The sequence below is a fragment of the Microchirus variegatus genome (genome assembly GCF_963457635.1).
Source record: "Microchirus variegatus genome assembly, chromosome: 1".
Classification (NCBI taxonomy): Eukaryota; Metazoa; Chordata; class Actinopteri; order Pleuronectiformes; family Soleidae; genus Microchirus; species Microchirus variegatus.
In genome coordinates, this window is record NC_139802.1 from 11,628,172 (window position 1) to 11,639,697 (window position 11,526).

Below are 11,526 nucleotides of genomic sequence, written 5' to 3' on the forward strand. Positions count from 1 at the left end.
TTTACACATGGCCTCTCTGTATCACTCTATCTGGAGAGTATGTCCTTACAGTGACTGTGAATGACATATGAGCAGCATGTGCCGTGTCCTGTATGGCTCATCATGTGTCTGTTTGTCTGTTTGACTCCACTAAAACTCCTGTCCACACAGGCCCTTTACATGTCCAGGCAGGTCTGGACAGGCAACATTACACATTTAGAAGGTACACTCTTAGAAATAAGGGTTCCAAAAGGGTCCTTCTGCAAGGGCTGAGGTTCTACCTGGAACCATTTGCTTCTGAAAAACCCTTTTCCTGAAGAAAGAGTTTTTCAAGGGTTCTCGATAACAACCATTTTGATCCAGAGAACACCTTTTAAATCACTTTCCTGAATAAAGGAAAGGGTTCCAGGTGGAACCTTGATAAAAAGTTTTATCTGGAGCCGAAAAGGGTTCTCCTATGAGGACAAGCCAAAGAACCTTATATGGTTCTACTTACCACTTTTATTTCTAAGAGTGTAGAGTAAAGTCATCTGAGTTGGATATATGACTTTTTAGGTCCTATGGATAGCATGGATGCACCAACATAATTATATTACACAGCCTCTTGGGAGAAAATGATCCCTCAGAGTAAATAATGTGATTAGAGACCAATGTCAGCTGTTTTGTGTGGAACATAACGTGACCAGAGAGTATTACACAGGAGACGCGATGTGCATTTCTATGAAACCAGAAATCACTGAGTCAGAGGTTTCAGTCAATCACTGTGGAGGACAGTGGGTGGAGTGGGAGAGAGAAAGATGGGGGTGAAAGAGGGTGGAGGTGGAAAAACGACTATGTATAGGTGATCTGATGTTATTTTGAGAAACAAACAAGGGTGCAAATGTTACACCGCGTGAGGCATGTTGTCGTCGTGCAAGTTGGCGGATGTGAGAGACGACCGGGGAGAGAGTGAGAAACTGATGAGCAGGATTTCACAACAGAGAACCAGAGCGAGTGATGAAACTCATCCAGAAGGCGCAGCAACAGGTGTGTGTGTGTGAGTGTGTGTGTGTGTGTGTGTGTGTGTGTGTGTGTGTGTGTGTGTGTGTGTGTGTGTGTGTGTGTGTGTGTGTGTGTGTGTGTGTGTGTGTGTGTGTGTGTGTGTGTGTGTGTGTGTGTGTGAGTGTGTGAGTGTGTGTGTGGAGCGCTGATCCGCACTGACCAGCTGTCACAGTTCATCACAACATCACAACAAAAACAGGAGATGACAGACAGACAGAGGAGAAAGGCAGTGAGAGATTATTCACTCATGACATTTTACCTTTGCTCTAATGTGATGCTTTATGTCGCAAAACATTCACAAACATATGAACGTATTTTAAATTCCTGTATATACTAAGACTCCTTTGTGTCAGTTGAAACAGGAAAAGACACTACACCGAGAGTGCTAAGGTCAAACTAACATCCTCTGACATCAGGGCTCTCAAACTCAAGCGCAACTGTTCAGTCGAGGTGATATATGTGACAATATTTCACAGAACTGATAAAAGTATGCATATTGAAAAGGAACAATATATAGTTCACAATTAAAAATGTATTTATGATGTAAAATTAATCTGGAAATAATAATTTAAAAAAAACAATACAGAAATAGTTAATATTGAGTGGAGGGCCACATGAAATCCATTGGAGTCCACAGGCCACAACTTTGGAACCTCTCGTTTACATTTGTCAATCAGAGATAAACAAGTCACAGTTTAGGCTGATTATAAGACAGTGGATGATTGCTCTAATCTATGGGATACATGATTCTGGAAACACGACACACAACTGTGTTGTTATCCATTGATACCCATTCAGGACTGAATACAGCATTCAACATGAGCAGAAACATAAATTAAGCACTGACTGACCTGCTGGCAGAGCTGCATATAAAGTAAAATACCAAAGACAGAAGGACTATACACTCATGAGAACATTAATGACAATCCATCCAGCAGTTGAGATAACTGAGTGTCAGCGGCTGTCAGCTGTATCACCTACATCTGTATACTAGTCTGACACAGAGTACACTTACAATGTATTATTCTTTTGTGTGTGTGTGTGTGTGAGAGAGAGAATTTAGGTCATAGTGTCCTTCTGAGTCAGTCTGACCAACTGACCAAACATTTACAGGGACTTTCCAAGTTGTCTTGTAATTTTTTTGCCAACCCTGGAAATAGATTTACTTAGAGATTGGGGACAATCGTGCACAAAATGCTGTATATTCTACCCTGTGTGAGGTTACGCACATTGGTAAATGTCAAACCGCTCGGAACAGTCAATAGATCTGCTCAAGGTGTCATAAAGTACCATGTGGCATGAGGTTGACACATTTTAACACATGAGGTGTGTGCCGAGCCCCTTGACCTTTTGCTTATAGTAAAGTTTTTGAAACAAAACTTCAGACATGAAGCAACGGATGTGCCTGTTTCAGAGCTGTTATCACAAATGCATTCATTTTTAAATTAAAACTCTGAGTCTAATATAGGTTTTTTGGTGTGAGAACCGGTTCTTTATTTGCAAATACTCCATTAATGTCACAGAAATGTAAACTACAGATGAAAAACAGAAGAAAAAGAAACAGTCACACTTTTGTCTACTATCAGAAACGGTCCTTCTTTCCCTGGTCGTGCTATTCTCACAGAATGTGTTTTATCACGGCTACGACTAGATGAGCAAAAACACCGGCCTGCTAGATGTGCACTCCCTGTACACCATGTGCTGCAGCTGTTGACATGTTTTGCAGTTCGTATGGTGTGCCATGAATTATGAGAACCCAGAAAATCCCTGCTCTCTCTTCTCATTTACAGCACAGTCACACATGTAAGCATACACTCATTCACTCACATGGAAATAGACACACATGGTAATTTCCCTGGGAACAAACACACACACACACACACACACACACACACACACACACACACACACACACACACACACACACACACACACACACACACACACACACAGAGAGAGCATTTCTCTTGCTGTGGGATTAAACAGAAGATGAGTTCAGCAGTTTTCACATCAATGATCAACTAAAACTCAGTAAAATGATAAAATCACTTCCTTATTGATCCCTTTGTTATGTCTTGTACTGTAAGCTGATGGCACAACAAATATACAACTCCGTCAGATCTTGCACAATACTCAAATTGTTTCAAAAAAGCTTCCTGTCTATTAGTGGAACAAGTGAACCGCTATGAGGAGGGCTATTGAACATAAACAAGCAGATACAAAAATGTGAAGTAGATTCTTAAAAGCTGCACAGAGGAGTGTGTGAACACCTCATGTGTTTATTAAAGCTGATAAGGTGTGACCCGGTGACCTGGACAGACTGAGTAACACACATTGGCATGGCCCAATACAGACAACATACTTTCAACCATGCTTCACAAATCAGTGTTCTGAAATACAGTTGAACAATAAAGCCCCCCCCCCCCATATTCAGTCACACACACTCTTTCCCACACAAAGGAATCTGCAGGACAATTTAATCTATTTATATGTTGCTCCCATGAGTGAATGAGAATCAGTGGACTATAAAGACATGTGATATAATGTTCCCCCCTCTTTATTCACAGCCAGTGCTCTTAAACAAAACACTTCCTGAAGGGTGATACTTTTTTGATATTTTTTTAGCGACCTTAATGTGTGCAACCAAAAGTGCAGTGAGATACACTATTGTTACAGTCCAGAATGTTGGTTGTTGGGACCATGAATCTCAACATAGAGACAAACAACCATCCACGCTTACATTACTCCTTACTATTAAGTCCCACTGGTCCATAAAAAACATTTACAAAAAGTGTTGTTGTTGTTCTTTTAACCATTGTTTCCTATTTTACTGTTTTTATTTTGTGACTGATCTATTCTGTGAATAAATGTAGTGAAGTAAAGGGCAAAATGTTTTCTTGTTTGTATAAATACTGACTTCTCCACAGTTGGTTATATAACAGTCTCAGTCTTAAAGTTTAATCCAAACACAGAATCGATTTCCTCAGTGTCCTCCTCCCCCTCTCCCCTTGTCTCTCGTGGTCTCGGGCTTCTTTTTCTCTTTTTTTCCATGAAACATGACACAGATACACCACGTCTTGCCCACGGTTGCGTCTCCTCTGCAGCAGATTTTGCAACACTCGAGTTGATAAACAAAGCCACGTGCTACGGGGAAGTTTCCACTAGTGGGCGGTCCTTGTGCACTTCCGGGTTCTGCGTGAGCAGATATAAGAAGAAGAGCTGCGTAGCAAAGCATCAGCACAACAACACAAACACGTCGAAGACAAAGAACTCCGAAGAAGGGGATACACTTCAACTAAAGCTGCGGCTTATTTCTCCCGATATTGTTTTTCTAAATATATATATATATATATATAGACGTTCGTTGAACTGTGAGGATGCCGTTTCTTGGTCAGGACTGGAGGTCACCGGGTCAGAGTTGGGTTAAAACCGAGGAGGGATGGAAAAAGACAGCAACAGACGACACAAACAACAACGTCTCCGTGGAGAGGTTCGTCATTAAAACACTTAAAAGTTTATATTTAAAGCACATTTAATATCCACGGGCTAACTCGAGGTGCTGTACAGAGATGCATTTAAGAACAACAAAGAGACACTTAGAAAATGTAATAAATTCAGAGTCGAAAAGGGTAAAATAAGTTTAAAACAAGTATATCTTTAGGTTAAAAGATGGACAATGTAAATATAATGCATGTCAAATGTAAAATATAATGGCGCTCTGATCTCAGATGTGTATAATAGTTAAGTTAAAAGCTGTACTTGTGTAGCAGAAAAAGGGGAAGAAAGGAGACAATACTTCATCTTGTTTCCATTCTACTAACCTCAGTGTTTTGCTGGGGCCATGTTCCTTCTCCAGGCTAATCACTGAGCTATTAATAACCTCACAACAAGTGAGTGGATTAACTAACATCTGTGCTGCTTATCCTTCCCAAGAATACATTTAAATCACATCTTTCTAACAAAGGCAGTCAAAGCAATTTAGACTGTATCTAATGAAAATGAAGTGAGGAAATGTAAAAAATAACAACATGTTTTTCCAGCTTCTGCAAAGTCAAACAGGAGGAATGTTTCAACAAGGAGAACTTACTGCTTTCTTTCAACTATGACATGTCTGCTAAAAAGAGGAAAAAAGACCTGATGAACAACAACACCAAAGTTCCCTGTGAGTCACTTTTTTATATTCAAACATTTTCACATAAACATGCAATAATCAAAACTATGTGTGGACTTTACAAATCATGTTATACTACCCCAAAGTCATGTTTTGGACATGTGAGTCATTAGTTGACACATTTGTCATAATCTTGTCACAATTATGCACTGCTTAATTAGCTACTCATGGAAACGCTCTGCTCTCTCACAGATTTCTACAGGGAGAAGTGGATTTATGTTCATAAAGGAAGCACCAAGGAGGTAACAAACAATCTTACCTAGTCTCCCACTGTAAACATTGTAATTTAAACATGCTGAGAAAACTCTATAGTCCCGTAGAGGATCGCAATCTAATACCCTTATAATTAAATCCCCCCAGCGCCACGGATATTGTACACTGGGTGAAGCCTTCAACCGTTTAGATTTCTGCAGTGCCATCAAGGATACGAGGAGATTCAATTACGTCGTCAGAGTGAGTCCACATGTTTTTGTTTTCTTCCACTTTCTTTTTGTCCCTTTTGCTAAGTCTTCCTCTGTGGTAACTCATAGGCATTTTGTGTTCACTGCATGGAGGGGTCGCAGGTTAGGAGGGTGTGTAAGTGTCTGCCAGGCTCTTATCATTGCACTGCAGACAAGGGCCTAAAGGTGGTGATGATACTAACACTGCGAGTCATATGCATGTGTTTCTGGTAGAACGGGACTGTGTTGTATTGCGATTTGACAGCTATATATGTATATATATATATACATATATATATAGTATTTCATATTTAGTTTCTTGTTCAGATCATTCAGTTAAAGAATTTCATGTGTCTTTGAACTGTAAAACCAACACACAGGTGTCAACTTGAGTGTCCTAATCCTTACCCATAATGAATTATCAACAATGCAGTGGCATTATGGAAAGTTATTAGAAAATTAATGAATCTAAATTGAGAGCTTTTATGCCAAATCTCAACGTTTCAGTGCACTAAACTGAACACAAGCTCTTCCACATGTTCTCCCCATGTGAGCTGCATGTGCTTATGTTCTCCTGTACTGGTGGGGTTGAGGTCGTGTGTGTGCATGCATGTGAAAGGGGTGGGGGGGGTGACAGCTGCGTGGTGAGGTGCGACCACCTGACAGGGGGTTAATGGAACCAGACACTGTGGTTGCTCAGGTGACTCGTGTAGACACTGAGATGTGATTCACACCTTAATCAGTGTTGTGAGATGAACCAATTCAGGCATGTTCAGTTCAGGGCAACAAAAAACACATTTTCTATTTTAGCAGAACAATGAGCAGCCATCAACACAAAACAACCTGATATTCTCTTGTACGATAACAGTGTGATACTCTCTAACCACAGTGCTGCAGATAGTTGGCCATTTCTCCATTCAATGTTTTTGACTGACCTTTTTGGTGTTAGTTCTAGCTAACAAGTACAGAGCAGTGTGCTAAGTCCAGAGAACAATATGGCTGTGTAACACTAGCATTTTGTCTGGACATAGTGTCCTAGGTCACTGCTCGTCCCTTGTTGTGTCTGATGGCATTGGTGGGTTTATTTAACTCTGTCTCGGTTACACAGATCAGATTCCTCCACAAAGAGACAACAAATGGTGTTCCCTCTGCTCGGAGCAGGCAAATGGAGGTTATTTCGAGGAGACCGAAAACTTAAAATGAATTTGTTTTGGCAGGTAACAGCATTTTGTGGAAGAGTGTGAACCTTATACCAAGTTATTAAGTGCAGTTTAGCCAACAGCCGGGGCTAAAAGTAGATTAAAAACTGCACATTGTTCCACCTGGCTGCTCTACAAAGAGGAACTTGACGAGCAGCTAAAAGAAGAAGAGCAAAAGGATTAGGTTTTAGGCACGAACCTGGATAGACCGAAAGTACCAGGAAAGAGGGAAAAACAGACATGGGAGAAGTAATTTAGTTAATAGTGTGCTATTATTAAGATCACTATCAATATCTATCAATATAAGATCAATATCTCTGAAGACTTACTTACAGTATGGTTCCATTTCAAATGATGACCTTTCCGTGTAACACTATTATGAATTTAGATCCATGCCCTCCAGAACAGTGCTGTCTTACCCTTGGATAACTTATCATAACCTAGCAATGTCGCTGCAGTTGACCAGAAAGTACCCCACAATATGTTGATATTGTTGGTATGACGACAAAGGTCACATGCTTCGGTCAGAATTGAGCAAGGGGTCAACTTGAACTTCTCCATGACATCACAGCATCTGTTACATGCCTCTCACGCTGCCCTGGATCTTGCCGTTTGTCCACTAGCCAATGACAACAACTGCGCAGACGTACACAAACAAGCAATGCAGAGGCTCTCAAGTCCAAACATACACACACACACACTTGTTGAATGATTCCGCTAATTCACATGACAAGGAGTCAAATGATTAAAAGTGTGTTTGGGGAGGCTGGTGTAATTGACAGACTGGGCTGTTGTCCAACACTGTTCCATTAGCTCCCCCCCCCCCCCCCCCCAAAGAGGCTCTTTGGCTGATCAAAAACCACTAAAGCCAAGAATGTTGGTAAATGCTCACTAGATCCAGGCTCATTTGAGGGGAATGATCAGGTGGAGCAGCTCCAGATTTCTTTGAGAATCTTTTTCGGAGAATTGCATGTGCCGTTTTAAGAATGCGGCATAACAATATTAATTAAAGCGGCGATAGAACAGAGTCTCTGCTTATGACAGCATGTAATTTATGTTGTTCTTTCTGTTCCTTGTCTCTCCCCCTCTCTGCTCCAGCTTCTGGAGCTTATAGCCAAGTCCCAGCTCCCCTCACTCAGCGGTGTGGCGCAGAAGAATTACATGAATATTCTGGAGAGAGTGGTACAGAAAGGTGAGCCCTGTCCCTCTCTAGTTTCTCTTTTAACATAATCTTTAGTTTTATTCTTTTTGTGTGTCTAAGGACTTTATTTTTCTGATATGGTCTATTTTTATCTCGTACACATACCACTCGTGCATATGAGTAAATATACAAATACAAAATTCACTACCTAATCAATTTATTTTCCTTGTTTTGTTGCTTAATTTACAGTAGACACTTAGCTTTGTTTTTTGACAGTATACAACGTGAGTAAATAGAGCAAACAGGAAGGCTTCATGCTTTATTGTCTGCACAAATAAGTGAGGAAATGAGCCTTGACGAAATCTGAAGAAGGTGGAGGAGTGAATGTAGTGCTTTGATGGGACAGTGGAAAAACACCAGATCCCTCTGCAAGCCACTGTATAAACTAAATGTTCCCTCTGATAAACAGAGATTCTGGATGTTTAGGTGGGGTTATGAAACCTGTTGGCCAAATATCATAAATATCACAGGAGGAAAGCACAGCCAAAACATGTATTGCTGATGATTCTTAATAAACACTTACTGGTTTGTATGCTTGCCTGGCTGCTGCTGAAAGTGAAAACCTAAGGTCACAATTGAAGGAACAAACTGAGCTTGATGAACAGTATCTGATTTCCTTCCACAGTTCTTGATGACCAGCAGAACGTCCGTCCAATCAAAGAGCTGCTGCAGACGCTGTACATCTCACTGTGCGGTCTGGTTCAGGACATGGGCAAGTCGGTTCTGGTGGGCAACATCAACATCTGGGTTCATCGCATGGAGAACATCCTGCAGTGGCAGCAGCAGCTGGACAATATCCAGATCAACAGGGTACGTCAACAAGCAGGATTTTAAAAAGTGCTCAAAATGTGAATTTCTTTTTTTATTCAAAACGTGTTCTTGTTCTTGTTCTTCGTCCTGTTCCCTGCAGCCTGCATCATCTGGTATGAGTCTGACTGACCTTCCTGCCAGCCTGCAGCTCAACATTATGCAGTGCCTGTCAGACGGCAGAGACCTGGTCAGTGTGGGCCAAGTGTGCAGCGAGCTCGGGGCCCTCACTGAGGACCGGCTGCTGTGGAAGAAACTCTGCCAGTACCACTTCACAGACAGACAGGTTTGTAGAAATGATTTGGTGACCTATAAGCGCGCACACGGCTACATGGCTACACTGTGGGTGTGTTTTTCTACATTTCTAAAATGTCACTGCACCAGCTATACTACTTGGTACAGGAAACCAAAAAGAGCTATCTTCTTAATGTACATGTCATTTACAATGACTCTGCAAAGAGGTCAAGCATCTGTGATAAGTTTGACTTGCTACTGGAAAGTGGGAGTCTGCAGTATGTGCACACCAACGCTACAGTAACCATGCACTTGAGTGAATCCATAACTATAAGCTAAAGAAGGTTACAGGTGTTTTTTTTTTTAGGTCACAAGTCTGTTTTCTTTTCCTTTAGATCCGGAAGAGACTGATGGTGTCTGACAAAGGTCAACTGGAGTGGAAGAAGATGTACTTCAAGCTGTGCCGCTGCTATCCACGCAGAGAACAATACAGCGACACCTTGCACTTCTGCACACACTGTCACATCCTCTTTTGGAAGGTAGTTCATTTTTTTTATTTCATGTTTGCACTTTGCACTTGACCATTGCGGTTACAAAAATAAAATGCGAATACGGTTAGTGAAATAGAAGAGGAAACGGAAAAAGACATGAGCATTTAATGTTAATAGTTGTACTTCTTCTTTTTTCCAGGACACAAACCATCCCTGCACTGCCAACAACCCAGACAGTTGCACCGTGTCGCTTTCTCCTCAAGACTTTATTAACCTCTTCAAATTCTGATTTCCCCCAAATCCAGATGAACTGGTTGCACATACTGTACATAGAAATGTAAAATATACTTTTTTGTTTAAAAGCCTATTGAATTCCTGGATGTATATTTAGTTGAGGTATGACTGAAGATGGCTGCGTGGGACAATTAAGTATTCAAGTTTTTTTGGGGGAATGGTACACAGGCTTCTGGCGAGGTTCACTGCTGAAAGCGGGTGAATGTGATTGTGAAGGAAAAAAAACATAGGTGCAGTCGTCGGAGTGCAGAGGAAAAAGGGAAGTATCGCAGTTCTAGTTTAACATGATTTTTTTAAATGAATTAAAAGAACGAAAGCACACATTTTGACTTTAGCTATGTGCACTTGTTTTCCCCACGTTGAGGAATTTGATTTGACTTTTTGTTTTTAAAACCTCACTCTTTTGTTTCTAACATGTGACGTAGAAACACCATTTGAGTTGTTTAAAGCTGAGGTTTGTTTAGTAAGACATTACAAAGACTGTTCATCTGTCGTATAGATTTGTGTTTGATGTGGAGGTGCAATAATGGAATGGAGTAAGTCTTGAATTGCTGCAGTACCTGAGAGGTGATGAATGTAAACAAGGAAGTTGATGATTATTTGACTCGGTTGTGATTGTTAGTGATTTGATATGTAAACGCACCACAATACCTTTTCTATTTTTTGTTCTTTTTCACTTTTATATGATTTTTATAGTGTTTTTCTGACATGCAGCATTACCAAAGATTGTTATCAAAGTCTTTATAACCGTGGTGTGTGCCTTATCATGGAACTTGAAACCAATACAGCTCAGTCCTTGTTTGCATTGTTTTCAGATACTGATGCTGTTGTATTGTCATGATCAAATATCACATGTGCAGAGGAGTGATATTCAAGGCCCTGACACCAACGCTGGGTCTGAGTTTTCTGTGACCTGCATGCTTTTCTAACTCACCCAAGTGAAACTGTGTTTACGTTTTTATTTATTCAGATTCTGGCAACTTGCACACTTGGGTTTGAAGGAGACAATTTTCGTCTATCAGTGCTCACAGTGAGGATTGATGTACATGCTATGCCATGCACTTTGTTGATGCTCTGTTGAATAAACAAAATAAAAATGACCTCAAATCTAGCCTTGAATGAAATGAAACTGGCACTCTGGGCTTCCTGCCAGAGAACAGGAGCTGTGCTGTGGTTTTCCTGTTGCAAACAGCAAGCGTGTGTGTGTGCGCACTCTACTGGACAAATAATGAACTACAAGTAATAAATAAAGAAGAAAGACACTTCTGCTTACAAGAAACTATAAAAGTTAATGTCCATATCTGAAAGTTGCTTACTGCCAGATAAATTAAGATGATATTTGGAGTGTGCTGAGAGTTCATAAAACAATACAAAGGCGTCGTGGTAGGGAAAATGCTTAAGGCACCAAATAATAATAATAAAATGTATCCAGTGTCTTTAAACTAAAAAACTGTAATACAAGGGCTCAAATGAAAGGTTCTCAAACAGCTGTTTTAATTGTTGCAGCAGGGTTAAAACTGCTGGCGTTAAAAACAAAATTTAAAAAAGTGAAATGAAATGAAACATTTTTTTTTTTACACAACAGAAAATGTAAACAATGTTATTGTCCACTGCTTGTCACACGGTGTTTTTTTTTTTAAATAAATAAATATTCACTCAAAATGTGCAC

General features: G+C 40.4%; 1 protein-coding gene across 1 annotated transcript; it reads left to right on the plus strand.

Annotated features, from left to right (window-relative positions):
• The first annotated feature begins 4,241 nt into the window (after positions 1-4,241).
• On the plus strand, positions 4,242-11,526 carry fbxo32 (F-box protein 32). The gene is made up of 9 exons (XM_083887582.1): positions 4,242-4,510; positions 5,061-5,182; positions 5,384-5,433; positions 5,552-5,644; positions 7,929-8,022; positions 8,657-8,841; positions 8,942-9,124; positions 9,468-9,611; positions 9,763-11,526. The coding sequence occupies exons 1-9, from the start codon at positions 4,398-4,400 to the stop codon at positions 9,850-9,852; spliced, it is 1,074 nt and encodes a 357-aa protein (XP_083743708.1). The 5' UTR covers positions 4,242-4,397; the 3' UTR covers positions 9,853-11,526.

What these genes read in the sequence shown, in the direction of transcription:
- fbxo32 (XM_083887582.1), top strand. Translation starts at nt 4,398, where the DNA reads ATGCCGTTTCTTGGTCAGGACTGGAGGTCACCGGGTCAGAGTTGGGTT. An exon ending in ATAAAGGAAGCACCAAGGAG is followed by an intron (nt 5,434 to 5,551) that starts GTAACAAACAAT and finishes AAATCCCCCCAG; the next exon opens with CGCCACGGATATTGTACACT. An exon ending in GTCACATCCTCTTTTGGAAG is followed by an intron (nt 9,612 to 9,762) that starts GTAGTTCATTTT and finishes TCTTTTTTCCAG; the next exon opens with GACACAAACCATCCCTGCAC.